The sequence below is a fragment of the Centroberyx gerrardi genome, chromosome 23 (assembly GCF_048128805.1).
Source record: "Centroberyx gerrardi isolate f3 chromosome 23, fCenGer3.hap1.cur.20231027, whole genome shotgun sequence".
Lineage (NCBI taxonomy): Eukaryota > Metazoa > Chordata > Actinopteri > Beryciformes > Berycidae > Centroberyx > Centroberyx gerrardi.
This window is the reverse complement of record NC_136019.1, coordinates 14161477-14177612: the sequence shown is the minus strand read 5'-3', so window position 1 is coordinate 14177612 and position 16136 is coordinate 14161477. Positions and strand designations below refer to the sequence as shown.

The 16136-nt window shown below is 41.8% G+C and overlaps 1 protein-coding gene across 1 annotated transcript in view; it reads left to right on the top strand.

Moving 5' to 3' along the window:
- Positions 1–15276, top strand: part of col25a1 (collagen type XXV alpha 1 chain) — a 139220-nt gene extending 123944 nt beyond the window's left edge. Inside the window, exons 19-38 of the mRNA XM_071926589.2 lie at positions 404–466; positions 1900–1968; positions 2786–2830; positions 3074–3118; positions 3583–3660; positions 4165–4188; positions 5044–5088; positions 5302–5346; positions 5693–5773; positions 6009–6071; positions 6156–6206; positions 7174–7200; positions 7952–8032; positions 8475–8510; positions 9143–9196; positions 9411–9464; positions 10027–10053; positions 11901–11987; positions 14271–14309; positions 15121–15276. Of these exons, the coding sequence (XP_071782690.1) occupies positions 404–466; positions 1900–1968; positions 2786–2830; positions 3074–3118; positions 3583–3660; positions 4165–4188; positions 5044–5088; positions 5302–5346; positions 5693–5773; positions 6009–6071; positions 6156–6206; positions 7174–7200; positions 7952–8032; positions 8475–8510; positions 9143–9196; positions 9411–9464; positions 10027–10053; positions 11901–11987; positions 14271–14309; positions 15121–15123 (1017 nt within the window). The 3' untranslated portion in view covers positions 15124–15276. The remainder of the gene's footprint in view (positions 1–403; positions 467–1899; positions 1969–2785; positions 2831–3073; positions 3119–3582; positions 3661–4164; positions 4189–5043; positions 5089–5301; positions 5347–5692; positions 5774–6008; positions 6072–6155; positions 6207–7173; positions 7201–7951; positions 8033–8474; positions 8511–9142; positions 9197–9410; positions 9465–10026; positions 10054–11900; positions 11988–14270; positions 14310–15120) is intronic.
- The last annotated feature ends 860 nt before the right edge of the window (positions 15277–16136 follow it).

Sequence of the window (16136 nt, the reverse complement as noted above, 5' to 3'; positions counted from 1 at the left end):
TGGTAAAACAAAATGACTTGAAATCATCATAAGTGGCATTGAACCTGGTCTTTGCATTAAGCAAAACACTTCTGTGGGTCCTGATGAGTTTCTACCAAGGGCCTGCTTACATCTGAAGAGGAGTCATTAATATGTGAAACGATGGGATAAATTAACAAGCCACGTGTCTCTGTGTGTGTGTGTGTGTGTGTGTGTGAGTGGGTGCATATGTGCATGCATTTGTGCATGTGTTCCTGAGTGTGTGTGTGTGTGTATGAAAGTAAGTGCATGCTTGTCTTTTTGAATATGTTTGCCCATGCATCCTGTATATGTGTTCTGCGCTCGTTAAGATCGGCTGAAGGCAGCAGCTTCTACACCAGAAATGCCCCATGTAAAAATAAGTGATATGTGTTGATTATTTCAGGGCGAGCCTGGATTCCTGGGTCCCCAGGGAGAGCCAGGGCTTCCAGGACTCCCAGGAACTAAGGTGGGTGGCCATTGACTAGCGATTACCACATAGTATGGATCATGAACAGTCTGCGCACAGCGGACTGCAGCAGCCTTGTTCATAACAACAAGAGAGTTACCCTCTGCTGGGAATGAGACTATGGATGTTTCAACAGCTCTGACAGATTGGAACAGACAATTGTATCGCATTACTGTCAGTGTGATAATGATTGAAATCATGAATCTCTGTGGGTTTATTGTCTCAGGAGCCATTATAATCACTTTGCCAGGGTGATTTAGACTACGATTTGTCAAAATGTCCATGGTGAGTGCTCAGGGTGCTAAGAATCAGCTAATCTTCTCTCCCTTTCAGTCATGACCTTATCGTACTGTGGAGCCAACACTGATGATTCAGACGCTGTTGTTCACATTGTCCTTTTCCAGCATTCTGTTTTCTAACCATAGATAGTCAAGATAGGCTTTTATGGCATTGTCCCGTGTCATATCTCTGTTTCCCAATCAAATGTCAGGGTCTAGAAGAAAATAATTTATCTCTGCACTTTAGTGGGGAGCACCACTGTAAATACACGGTCCTGAAGTGTGTCCTTGTTCACTTCTGTTCACACATCTGACTGGAGTGACTGGAGTGACTGGACATGTTAGTGTTTCTACCTCATTGTTCATGCACAGCCATTACAAAACTGTGAAGGGAGGTACTGTAGATGAGAGAGAAGTTTGTAACATTTTCAAACTATGTAACTTTATTCTCCAATTCTATACTTCTAAATTACTTCTAGTAAGCAGCATTAAAGAAAGGCGATGCTGTTCTGACCCAAGGTTGCTATACAAGGACTGTGTCCCACTTGGTTCAATGTGTCAGCATGAAGTAATAGGAAGTGTGGGCTCTCACTAAATTATACCACATCCCCCTCTGTTGGCCTTTCTGTGTCAATTCACTTTGAGAGAAATGGAACAAAAGCTGTGCAACATAAGTTCAGCTTTTTGCCCTCCCAGGTTCAGAATAGAGGAGAAGGAAGGCAAAATGCAGATGTATGTTTTTGGGTCTTCTTAAAAACCGTCTTTGACCTTGTCAAGGGTCACGATCTGCCAGACTCCCATGCTGATTCAGCATAAATATCTATGAATGACCATGGAAACCCGTTGAGTAAGCAGACTGATTAGAATTTATCAGTGCCAGAAGGGTGGGAGAGTTTGTAGATTTCACATTTTTGTCAGAATTGCATAACATTAAGGAAAGTGAGTCCATGCCAAGTGTTTACCATGCGGTTCAGAAAGTGTGACAGCAGCTCTCCTATTCAGAATGAGCTACGAAATGTAAAGTTTTGGGACACTTAATAAATGCTCAGGTTGCAGAAAAACAGTTAGCTGTAACATACCTGCTAGCTAACCTACTTGAGTAAAATGGTAAGAGAAAAGGCCTGTTCTTGAGCAGCGTGTCGGTTATGTTTATAGGGTGAAAGAGGGGACCATGGGCCACCAGGCAAGGGTGAACGAGGAGACCTTGGGCCCATTGGACCGAAGGTCAGTAATTTAAGAGCATGTGTGCGTGTGTGCATGCATGTATGGAATGATTGTATGGTTCTTTGTATACCTATTTGTCCCAAGTAAAACTGGATCCTTCAGCCATGTGTTTTAAGAGCCTTTAAACCTATTCACGACTGTCCTTCACCCATGTGGCTCGCTGGTTTTTTGCTGCCATCTAGAGTCTCCTCCATCTAAGCACACAGTCAAGTTGAAAGATCCCAGTGTCATGAGTAAGACAGAGTAGAATGCATTCCCTGAGCAGGGTTTCACTCAATTCATCAAGTATTCAGTTGTGTTAACAAAGAGAAACGGCTATACCATTATAGCCGATAATGAGTTCAAGGCCTTCCCAGGAGTCCAAGTAAAGTAAACCAAATATAAATGAGTTTACCACTGTTTATGTCTGGCGCTGACCTGGCAGGTGGTTGAAGCTCCAGTCTAAACTGAGACAACCCTTAGTGCTGCTTCATATCCTATTAGAAACCCCAAAAGAGTAACCCCTCCATTATCAATGATGGAATCCAAATAAACACTTTCTCCATTCCTCTGCGGTTATGGCATATTAAAAGCTGGTTAATTTAGTGAAGCTTACCATGCTCCCCTCTAGGGAGGAGTGAGAGAAGTTGATGATATTTCCTTTGTGAAATGTGCTTTGGAATTACATTGAATTTGTGGTGAAGTATATGGACAGAACGCCATAAAGAAAGCTATTATAATTTTATGTGTATATCTAAAGTACTGAGTTTTGCACAGAGTGTCCCTCAAACTCTGGCTGACTCTTTTTTTGCTGACTATATTTTGTCACTAATGTCAGGGATCACAAGGGGAGTCTGGTTCACCCGGCCTGAAAGGTTCAAAGGTAAGCATGGCAATAGAATTGTTTATTATTGGTGCAAACATATGAATTTTAACTGCATAGCTGTCTTCATCATGATATGATATGATATGATATGATATGCTTTCATAACAATCCACCATACCAAGTTTTTACAATGCAAAACAATTTTGGACCATGATCAATTTCCACAAAGGAGAATATGCTAATAGCATTGATGTCAAATCTTTGAGTTCTGAAAATTGTTCATTTGTCATCTCACATTAGGGAGAGACTGGAGATAAAGGAGACTTGGGATCTATTGGCCCAAAGGTAAGTATCAACATCAGAGAAGACAAATGACATCTCTTCTAACCTCACTGCAAAATGGAAAGAATCGGCTCACTTTCATGATTTCATGATAGCACATGCTGATAAATTTTCATTTACATTTACATTTTACATCTATTTACTGGTCAGGTACAGTGAACTGTAACAGCCCACTGATACAGTGCAAGATAGAGAAGCTCAACAGTACCTGACAAGCAATAAACTGCATCTGTGTTACTGAACCACACATTGAGAAGCACCAGGGGGCAGCATTCAGACCCAGTCAGGCACTCTGCATGTTTTGGAGTAGGCATGCAAGGTTCAGTCTGTCACGTATTGTGCAGGATCCCATTTATGAGAATCATTTATTCTGAGAATGCCTGGGGTTGAGCAGGTGGCAGATACAGTAGTACATGAAAGCACATGTGATGTGTTTAAATGTGTTCCCTAATGTCGACCATGTGCAGGGCCCCCCTGGGCAGAAGGGAGACCAAGGAGCCACTGAGATCATCGACTACAACGGAAACATCCAGGAGGCTCTGCAGGTCAGACACGTCACGGACTGAGACTGCTGTTCAACACATTTTTAGATTTCCCCACTATTTGATGTTTCAAAATATATCTGCAAGATCAGATGTGCAGTTGCTAAAGTGAAGCTTGTGAAACTCCTTAAGTGTTTCTTTTTTTGGTTACTTATTTAGTGAATAATTTACGCTCTGTTGGGTCTGCTGTATTTTGGTAGGATAATGGTATATACTGCAAGCTAAAAGAGTCAGAGTTATTCTTCTATCTCTAGCTAATAAATCATTTCATAAATCTAGACTGGCTTGCACCCTACTGAAGTGCAATGCTCTGTAATACTCATTTGCACTACTCAGGTTCTGTCTTCTACCGATGATAGGCTAACTTCCTCTCTGTCCTAAAGAACTGAATTAGTATGAAGGAGTATCTGTGCAAAGAAAACATGCAGACACAAAGGTTTGCTTGCTGAGTAACGTCTGCAATCTTATCTCTCCTCCTCCTCCTCCTTCTCCTTTGGCCTACTGCAGAAGATTACCACTATTACAGTGACGGTAATTCAGCTCTGTTCTGTGTGTTGTGTCATCTGCACAAGCGATGCACCTTTGTCCTCGCATGGACCCAAGCCGATCCCTGCCCCGATTCGCCCTGCCCCGTTCTACCTGTGCTTTCTCACCCGGCAACTCTCATACATGTGTGCTTAACAGTGAACCCTGGCAGTATGGAGTGTTGTGTTTAAGTGTCTGTGATTCTTTTGGAAATAATGGCGCTGTTTTGACCTATCGTAGAAGCTGCCTGGTTTGCTGGTTATCTCCTTGAATATCAGTACAACATCCTCTCCAAAACAAACTCGAGAGAAAAAAATAATAATTTGGTTTGTGGGATAGTTCTAATGTTCAATTGTATATGATTACTATCTCAGTGAAGATGAACATGTCCACATACTGTACTGACATTTCTTTGAGAAATCATGTCCGTGTTGACTGAAACTCATCCCACATCAGTGAGATGTAACACTCCCATCTTTGAATGACGATGTGTATTTATCCATATGTTCCAGCTAACACATGTTTATGACCCGAGCATGTGTCTTGCAGTCCAGTTTAAAATCGTTGTCCTGTTCATCGATAACTGATTCCTAACATGTTTCTGTGTTGTTTGCAAAGCATTTCAGTGTGATGGCCAGTTCCATTGTTGTCGATGAAATGCAATTCACAACCTCGTCCATTTTTACCGTGTTTGTCTTGAGGCCTTGCTGTATTCCTGAGATGAATTGATATCGAATTTACGCCAACCCCAATCAAAAGTACATTTTCTATGTTGACTATGACAGCAATGAAATCTCTCTCTCTCTCCTCTCTCTCTCTGTCTCTCTCTCTCTCTCTCTCTCTCTCTTTCTTTTAATCCAGGGTCCCCCTGGGCCTGCTGGGCCAGTGGGGCCACAGGGTATAAAGGTAACCAATATTTTCTGTCCTCATTTATCCACCTAAAATGTTGAACTTTTTCCTTTGCGTCTGAATCTCATGTTGACTGGCACCTTTTTCTTCTCCTCACAAAGTCGCAACACGTTTCTGCTGTACACACTGCTAAATCACAGATATGGAAGTGTTAACATCTACTTCTCATATTGTGTTTGCAAAACATTTCGCTTTTTTGTTTCCGCTTAGGGGGATCAAGGTATGCCTGGCCTCCCTGGACTGGATGGTGAAAGAGTGAGTTGATCCTATATTCTCCCTTATGGATAAATTCAATTTTGAGAAGATTTGTGTGAGAGAGCTTTGCTTAAATCATTTGACTTCATATTGATGAACCATGAGGCATTTGACTGAGGTGGACCTGAAACTTATTAGATTTTCTTACAGGAATAATCAGATGTAAAGGAGGCCTAAATGTAAAATAAAAGCTTAGTACAAGAGGGATACATACTGGCTTTATCATTAGTGTCAGTGTTTATTACTGCATGGAAATGAAAACATTTGCAAAGTAAACCACAGGGTGAGCAGTCAAAGCAGTTCTATATTAACTGTCTGGGTGTAACCTGTAGCTGTCTCCTCTCAGGGCTACAAAGGTTCAAAAGGAGACATGGGAATCCCTGGCGCTTCAGGAGAGAAAGGAACAACTGGTTTACCCGGCCTGCCAGTAAGAATCCACTATAACGCAGTCTAGCCATTTTCCAAGACAGAGGAAAAGTCTCTGCCCATCTTAATGAGGCATTAGATAGAATAATATGAATGTGTCACAAACCTTTTGTTTCTGATGAAGGCCTTTGACAGTCGAAATGTCATGTTTTTAATGGAAATCTAGTAGAGCTATACTATTAGACTGAGCAAGAGTCACGCCTTATCTCCATGTTCACAAACCTTTTGTTCCTCAGGGTGTCAATGGGGTGAAAGGGGATAAGGGAGATGCAGGTCTACCTGGTCCTCAAGGTCCCTCAGTAAGTCACCTTAGTTAAAGACCAGTTACCAGTTAACCTTGTCAAAAATGATGGTAATAAAATATGTATATGTAATGTTTGCAGATCATTGGCCCTCCAGGGGCACCAGGGCCCCATGGTCCCCCAGGACCCATGGTGAGTTTACTCCTCTATAAAGTTATCAACATGTCACCTTTTCTCATTGTGAAAGCCATATCCTCTCAGGCTGTCGTGCATGGACATGCATGCATACTTGCGGATACAATGAATATAGAAGTATAATACAAATACAAATACAAATTTCCCACGTCAAATGGCATTTCTGGTCATACTGGTACTGTGGTGAGGTGCTGTAATGTGTCAACACTCATAAGGAGTCTCCTCCCTGCAGTGAATGAGCCCCGCCCATTTAAACTATAGAGTGTTTTTAATTCCTTTTGTTGCAGGAACAAAAACAGATGATGCAGTGTTGTGTCTGCTAATCGTTTAGTCACAGCAGCCCACACAGCGTATACAGTGCTACAGTTCACATTGCCAAGTGTCCAAATTACAGTTTGCTGCCATTCTGACAAGCTCAAAATCCTCCTGTTACATTGTACTGAGCTTTGCTTATGAAAGTATTCTCACACATCTTGGCTTTCTCTTGAAGAGCCTTACTGGTCAAAAACAAAAACATAAAGAATATCACTGCTTGTTATCATATTTAGAAGAACAGGCAACACACTGGGTATTGTCAGCTAATGATTCCACCGTCCACCTCTATGTTTGAATCGTGACACAGTAGGCCAATTTGTCTTCTCAGTGTAATTCCATGACAGTGTTTGCCTGTATAAAGCCACTTATATAAACAAAGGTACAATAAAACAGTACTGACTACTTAGTGACAATTTACTGTGGGAAATTTCAAGCACTTGTTCAGCATACAGCAAGCAGCAACTCAATATGAAAGCCTACAAATTGCTAGGGCAATTTATTCAGTGATTATTTACTACAGTTTTGGGCATAATAGTACATAAAACTGTAATTATTTGATGTATATACATTAAGAAGCAAATATTAGTGATTATGATCTTAGCCAACTCCTTCATAATTTAATATTTTACCATGTCTGCATGTTTTTCAGGGCCCCCATGGCTTCCCTGGACCAAAGGTAAATCTCAACAAGAAAATGAAAGTACCACCTGCTGGCATGTTCGATAATGACCACATTCAGTTCAACATAATCGCAATTGAAGCAAAGCAAGCACTTTTAGGATTCCTTTACTTCCTTGCCAAGAAATTGATTAGTGAATCCTCAGACACCTCTACAAGTCGTAGAATTTGGATTAACTGGTACACGCAGTGGAGTGTGCAGCGAAAACCATGTAATAACTGTAATGTAATAACATTAGGTGCTATTGGAAAAACAAATTTCCTACATGAATGGCATTCAAAGTCGGATGATGAAGTCAGAAAGTCAGAGAACATTTTTGCTACCTGAGTTTCTGAAACATGACGCAATGATAACCTTTAACCTTCTCAATATGGTTGAAAAAAATCAACTTTTATGCCAGTCAGCTACTAAAATCTACTTTGTCCCATACCTGATGCGCTTTCTCTGCTCCTTGTTCTCATGAAGAAACCGGCAGCGTTGTAGCAAGTGCTTCCTAAAAGCAAAAAGCAGCCAAATCCACATCATCCTTTTCAGGACGTCCATGTTTGTTTATCGTTTGTCTTCCGGGTTTTCCGACAAAATAGCACGTGAACGCGATGCTGTTTAGCAGCTTGACTTCAATGTCCTGGATGTCGGACCTTCCCAAAAGGACAAAGACTTTACATGTAACCATACATGTAAACCATACATGTAATATGCACCTACTTCCCTTGTTCCTGAGCCAACCTTTACTAATCTCGCCCTCCAGGGGGAAGCTGGCTTGCATGGCACAAAGGGTACGCGTGGGGAGCCAGGCCACAAAGGGGACCGCGGACCTTTGGGTCTTCCCGTAAGTACCGCATGCAGCTGTGCACCACGGGATATCCCCAACCACATAGGCCTGTCCTTCACTCCTTCATCCATCTCACCCTCCTTTGAAATCCTTCTTTTCCCTGTCAGCCCTCTGGTCAGGTTTCTTGTTCATGTGTGCATTAGTGCACAAATTGATTTGTGTGTGTGTGTGTGTGGGGGGGGGGTGTGTGTGTGTGTGTGTGTGTGTGTGTGTGTCTTCAGCATATGTGTCTTACTGCCTTCTACATGCTCTGTCCTCATCTTCATCTGCCTGAGCTGAGTACTTTCCCAGCCTCCCTGTAACATACAGTATAATTTAGTTGTTGTATACCCTGCCATCAGCCTGTCCTAATAACGGCAATTAAGTGTCTGTTTTCACTGTGTTCATCTGGTACTAATCCCGCCTTGTTCATGTCACTCATACCTCCATAACCACACAGGGAGCCTCCGGCTTGGACGGCAAGCCCGGAATTAGGGTGAGTGTCATGTGACCAAGAGGCTTCACCACCCAACTCCTGTCTTCCTTCTCTCCCTCTCACCCTCCATACCGCCCCCCTTTTCCCTCAGAATTGTTACTTGACATCATCCATCCTCTGAATAGGTATTGTGTTTCGTTGTGACTGAAGAGAAAGTTGTGTGCAGTTTCGGTTCCACCTGAGCACTTGCTGGGTTTTTATATCAAAGCTAGGAGTCGCGAGTTGAATTTAGCCATGTTTGAGCTTCGTTCATCGGATGATAACGGTACAAGAAGCTGTGACAGCAGGCATTTCAAGGCTCTCGTTTGTCCCGTGTGCCATTAACTCAGCATTAACACACACTCATACATTAACTGTGTCAGCATTATAAATGTCTGTTGTGGCCAATGCATGTGAGCTAGCATCGGTTCTGTTATAGATCCTGTGTGTGGGTTGTAGGTCAATCCAGAATCTTAAATAAATAGTGAGACATCTGTATGAATTTGTATGATACGGTGCAAATGTGGATGCTGAACGTGAAGTTTGCTTTCCACCTGGTACCAACATTATTTTGAAAGAGTTGTAGTAGTCTTATCAGACTGTAGTTGTAGATGCGGGTTGGAAGCTCACCATGATAACACTACTGTCTGCAGGGCATGGATGGGCCTGTGGGGCCGGCCGGGCCAGCTGGGCCGAAGGGCGACAGAGTAAGTGAAGCTTTCTATACAACACACGTATCGGCTTAAAATGACTGTTGACATTATTTCTGAGGTCTCGGTTTTCAGTTTTTTGACAGTACATGTTAAGGTATTTTTAGCACTCGCTCATCAATCTGATACATTAGTTTCCACAGCAGTGTGCTGAAGTTTTGATTTGATTGAATATGATTCATGTGACTTCAACACTGATTTATTTATCCAGGGTGAGAGAGGAGCAGCAGGGGAACCAGGACCAAGGGGACCTTATGGACTACCTGTAAGTTTGTTGACATGTTGAGGACACATGCCTTTTATTTTTTATTTAAGGCTTTAGGCATCATTTTGTGCACCTTTGCTGGTTAGCATCAGTGGAAAGTCTGCTACAACATTTCTTGTAATTTTTCAGTCATCAATCAAAAATCACTCAGAAGCCAAATTTCCAAAAGCAACATAGTTGTGCACATGATGTTTTGTGTGTGTGTGTGTGTGTGTGTGTGTGTGTGTGTGTGTGTGTGTGTGTGTGTGTGTGTGTGTGTGTGTGTGTGTGTGAGTGTGTGCTAAAACATCATATTCTACAAATATACTATCCAATTAGATGTAATTGTTAGGAGAAATAAGATAAGTCTGTTGTCTATTTCTTTGTATTTTGCTTAAGCAGTATAACAAATACCATAAACTGGTATTCAAGCCAAATGTATTTGCTTAAGTTGCCCTAATTTATTGAACAAGATATGAGTTATTAATTTCTGCTGCAGGCTTTAATTAACAAATCAAATGCATGTGAATAACAGTGTCACTATTACCAGGGTAACACATCCAATGTATTTCTTTATTTGCAGGGAGCTGCTGGAACACCAGGCTTGGATGTAAGTGTCTGCTGCTTGGTTCCCCAAACAATCAATAATAACCAGCTTACAAAATATATATTGTATTGTACACTTTATATAGGCACCAGATATAGCAGCTGTGATATTTTATTTCATACTAATCTTCCTCTTGTTGCACATCCCTCCACTTTCTCTTGTTCTTTCTTTTCACTTTTTTAAAATCTTTTTCACCTCGCTCTTCCAGCCTCTTCTTTTACGTTTACCCCTGTGTATTTTATGAAACTTCAGCTTCGTCAGAAGGGAGAGGAAACCTTGTTTTGTCTGAGCTGAGTTCAGAGTGATGAAGTGGAGTTGTACTTTTGCAGGGGTTGCCAGGCTTAAGGGGAGAGAAAGGAGACCTTGGGGAAAGAGGAGAAAAGGTAGATCTAGAAAAGCTACAGTGGCTTGTGAACCCCTTAACATACAGAGAAGGACTGATGTCAATGGACAGTGACTGTGACAGGAATTATAGAGTCGTTTATGTAGCTTCCCCCCCCCCCCAAATTCAGATACACATCGATTTAATGAGGTGTAAATAGTAGATGTAAGGGATGGAGTAGGAAGCTGTTCAATTTTTTTCTATTTTGTACTGAAATATAAGTTGTTTTCTGCATCCTAATGAATTCCTTATACTGTCACAGAGGTACTGGACAGGCTTCAATTAGGATTCAACTGAATATTTCTGGCAGTTGTGCCTTTTCAAGAGAAGCACTCACCAACCAGGATCTTAACTAAATACCAACTGGGATAAAAGCTCTATATAATGTCAAATTGTCTCTGCATAAAATGTCATCCCCGATCCTGTCAAGCCAGCTTTTGTTCTCCCACCATTGAATGATTTGCTCATCTCATTTCTCAAAATCATGCATCAAATCACATTTTGAGGCATCCAAAAACACATTTTCCTTTCAACATCGACAGCAAATGACAGCACAGACAGTAAAATAAGAGCAAGTCCATTGACAACAGGCAGTTTAAACTCACCTTTGTGTTCTTTTTTGCTGTTTCCATGCATGAGCACTACAGTAGTTTTCCTTTATGAAACAGCTTTCAGTGCCTAGTCTGTGTGTCTGCATTACACTGACTAACACTTCTATCGTGTTTCTTAGATGTTTAATTTCTCAGAGAAACTGTATCCCATTCCTTGGCAGATAAAGATGAATATACTTTGCATTTGCCTTGTTGCCATCTCTGAGCTCATTTAAAAAAAACTACTTCTGTTCCAGGTATTTACTAAGAACTGTCAAAACTGAATTTGACATTTAGGATGATGTTCCACATAAATGCTTTTGTTGAAAAGATACAATGAATGAAAGCTATCCGGTTTAGGGGAGTCTGTTTTAACTGTGAGTTATGAGTATTGAGGTCTTACAACACTTGCATGCACTCACATTAAGAAAATTTGATATTCAAATCAGGAATTGAACTGTTTTGTTCAGTATTTTGTCTTTCATGCATGCATTGAATGTTAGAGGGAGGCCGACTCCAACCCAAGTATGAAGGGATACAGTTTTAACTCTTTTAGTGTTCAATGGATTTGATTAATTCTGTCCCTCTGGAGGTGTTTTCCCTGCTACTCTTTTCCTCCCTTGTGCCCTTGACATCCCTTTGGCGACCGGCTCTCTTTTCCACTCCCTCCTACCGTTCCCCTTCTTTGTCCTCTTCCTTTCCCGAGGAATGTTTTGGAATACCCAATTCCGTCTGGCATATCCTCCTATCTAACATTGACCATGTCGTTTCTCCTTTGTGGGCCATAGCCTCCCTTTTTAATCACTCCCCTCCTAATAGCAGTGCTGCCCCAAATGTTCACAGATGATTTTAACATGACCGAACCATTGTATTCACAGGGGGAGAAGGGAAAGAAGGGCAAAAAAGGGCCCAAGGGCGAGAAAGGAGAACAGGGTGCCCCTGGATTAGATGCACCCTGCCCATTGGTATGTCACAGCTCTGAGCTGGAAATCACCTCCCAGCCTCGTAGAACAGTCGACCCAAACAAGGAGGAGCACCCTGTGGCTAAACTGACACCCAGCTTCCCGCCCTAAGAATGATAAAACCACCTGACCCAAGCAACCTTAAATGCACCTTCTGCTACTTTTCTGAAAAGATTCAGATTCAACGACACACAAATGCGTCATTATACGCTATCAGACATGCTAGTGAACTGGGCTGGATTGTGGTGTCAGCAGGCTCACAGGGCAGCTCCTCCCTCGCCCCCCTCTTGTATCCTCCTTAGCGGATGGATGCGCGGGATTAGCGCCGTCCGCCTGCCTCCCAGTAACACTCCTAGGTCATCTTTGCAAACAGGGTTTCCGGGGCTTTAAGGGTGAAAAGGGGGAGCCAGGGCAGCCAGGTCTGGACGGGCTGGATGCCCCATGCCAATTGGTACAGTATTTCTCTTTTTCCTCAACCTCTTAACCATGCATGTCTCTCATGTCCTCAATCTCCGCTGAAAACCATGCATGACTTGGAAGCTTGACAAGCATGTAGACTGGTTCCACCACATCCACGCTCTTTATAATCTACCTAGATGCCATGCACAGCCACACCTTGTCTCGGTCACGACTGCATTTTCCATCATAACGCACTTTCTAACACGATGCCACACCACAAACCTGAATAACTTTCTGACTGCAAGCAGCCCTCTTTAAATTTTATACAATATTAAACAATAGAATACACCCAATGAACATTTATGCTGATATGTTTGATACTCTGTCAAAATCAATCCATCTAACTAAATCCCTCCTTGCCCTTATAGAATCAGTTTTGCTCCAATCCTGTTCCCTTCCGGCTGATTCCTAAACGGACCGTTTCCCCTTTAACTTGATGCTAACACAGACTCCTTTACTGATGCGTTACTCCTCCTCTACTCTGTTAACTCCTTTTTCCCCCACCTGTATTTGTACCAATTGGGCCAGACCATGACCAAACGAGAGAAGATCAATGATTCAGTCAGTTACTGCCCCAGACGAACGGTTTCTTTATGCTTTTTATGGTTTTAAGAGAAGTAATGTGTTGTGTTTGTAAAGTGCATGCAGGGTCTAACACTGTGGGAATCAAGTTCCTTTTCGGAAATTCGGAAATGTGAGAGGTGTAGGTGAACTGGAACTCATGTGCCACAATATGTTTGCTTTTAAAATGTCATGGGGATTGAGCAATGACTTAAAATGAGTTGATACAATTACACCACAGCCAGAGTATGGAGCAGAACATACATAAATCACAATTAGTAAACCGAATCACCTCATTGAGTTACATCTGCATTCATTTATTTACATTACATCAATTTATTTAAAGAACCAACATATTGCCTTGCATGAGATACATTTTGCTGTGTATTGCCTGCATGAATAAGAATACACTGTTGCGGATGTCATTACGTTTTATTATATACTGGTTAAAGATACAGTTCAAAGCAAGGCAACAGTTAACATGTTATCCCCCATGAATGATGCAGACCAACCGCAAAGTTTCATCCAAATCTGATCAGTGGTCTCTGAGATATGCATCATGATGAATGAACAAACGAGCGGTGTAGCGCCCCCCTTTGGGCCAATAAGTGTAGTTTTGAAAATACCAGAAATTCTGTAGTGAGATGCATCGTTTCCACAAGTTCCACAACAACAAGTTGCATTACAACAAACAATAGTCTAGTAATATGAGATGCACAATTATCAACAATATATTCAGCGGCTAAACATGATTTTAAAGCTGTAGTTTGGCGAAACTATTACTTTATCAAGCCCCTATGTCTTAAGGATCTTTTATTCCCTTTATACAATATATCAGGGACAGTTTGTACAGTTTGCATGGAGCCTTTTCCTTCCCTAAACTAGATACTGAAGCCTCAAACCCAACATTTCAACATGGGCATAGTGATGCAAAAAGCTCAGTTATATTAGGAGTGTTATAGCTGCTCTATGCAATTTTCAATTTTTTTTTTTTTAGCAAATTTTGAAGTTCGCTCTTAAGTTTCGATTCGTCGATTTGTCTTCTCTGTTGTAGCCCCACTTTGTGTTTTGGGCTGATAAACTGGGTGTATTTTTGCATAAAAATCTTGCATCGTACATCTTTATGTCTTGTTTGTGACATAAAATCGACTTTATTCCTATTATCATTGCATGTAGTATACCTATTAAGAGTGTACCTTCCATTTCTACTTCATTCCTCATTGTTTCTAATCGACCATATCTTCCCTGCTGCTCTTCCCTGAACAGGGCCCAGATGGATTACCAATGCCTGGGTGCTGGCAGAAGGTAAGACATTTTTGAGTAACGTGACAGACTTCAAAAATGCAACTATGTGGTGCAGATATATGGAGTGAACAAAATATTAAGACCAAATCTAAATTGTCTCAAAGCTAAAATATCAGTTTTTATCCTTAACGGTCCCACCGGCGGGACCATCATTACAAACACATGCTGTACGGCCAAGCTTTGTTCAAACCCACAGAGCTTTATTTTAAATTCTAGTCAAGATCCCATGGTTTCCAAAGACACCAAACATGTCATGCTGAATTACAGGGAAATGTGTACAAAATGATGCATAAGACATCTAGATTTTTTTCCATTTGATGTAATGATGCAGCCATAAAAATGGCATCTTGGGTTTGAATATTTCACTCAATATAAGCGCGCTATAGCTTTAATGAAGCATTGGTTTGAGCAGATACAGAATATGTACGTGACATTGTTGTACAGTATGGAAAAAAGCTGCTTAAGGGGAAATTTAAGGGGAAAATCAGAGTTCAAGGGGTTAATCCACATCTCTGTGAACAAATGGACTTGACCTTGTCTTTCCAGTTCCATGGAAAGAGAAGGTGGTTCTAATATTTTGTACACTCAGTGTCTATTTCACTAGTGCGGAGTGTTTCAGCTTCTCACACCCTCGGCCCAAAGTTTGCATGGGTTTCCTACCATAAGACTGTCACCTCATAACAACGTATCACTGTCCTGCGAAAGACCTCACTGTGTCAAACCAGAATGTACAAAGTCACAAAACAATATGAAAACATCTCCCATCTTTATGTCCTTCTCTCTCTCTCTCTCTCTTGTGTTTTTCTTGCAGTGATCACTCTAACCTGAAACGCATGGAGTTTGTAAATAATGCTTCTTTTATGGTATTTATAGTTTTTTTAATGGGGAAAAAAAAAAAAGAAATCTAAAAGAAATCTATGTGTACAATGATACAAAAAAAAAAAAGAGATAACCGTCCTGAGTGTCACGTCCCTAAGCTGCTTCTACTCACCTCGCCGTGTGGAAAACCGTGTGTGTGTGTCCGCTCTCTCACATCCACATCGTGGTGGAGTTCAGATCCTCGGCCCGTGGCAGAACTTGTCTCCTAAGTCTTTGCATGGCTCAGACTGGATTTCATGGTGGGGGGGGGAAGGAAAGGAGACATGGGAGGATGAGGAAGTGTTGGAGGAGACATTGGAGGGATCTGGACTGGCTCTCTAACACCAAGCGCTAGGTGTTTTTCTTTTTTTGTGTTTTTTCGTCTCAACAAGCTCACCACCCATTCATGCCACGCCATCGCCTGAAGACTAAAAAAAAAGATATATATATATAAAGACACTGTCCCAAACAGAAACATTGCACCCCTGACCCTGCAAAAGCATGAGTAGCGTACTGAAACTATATTTATATGTACTGTACATACATGTCACTGTTTTGTGGTTCTGATATGGCTTCTGCAAAAACAAAAACACTAACATTTGCTGTCGACAAAAACAAACCTAGAGCTCTGAATTAGTAATTTGTGTACCTTTTGCTTTCCTTTAATCTTCCCAAGGGAGTCACGCCATGGCTGGTAGCCTGAAAAGAGTTGATCCCCAGAAAGTAAAGATGGTTATTGTTGCTTTATCGCGGTGCGGCCTGCAGCGGGGCTACGATGCCCGCGGGTTTTCACTGTTGCACTCGTGCGGTTCGGCGTCACACACACACCACGCCCCCTCCCCCCCCCCTCCTCCTCCTCCTCTTGAGTGCCGCAGTGTCGCCGGACAGGAGGGAGAACTGGGAAGGCATCGCTGCACTGATAGGAAAACAAATTAGGCCGAGAAGGCTTTGGGATGGGACAGGCCGGCT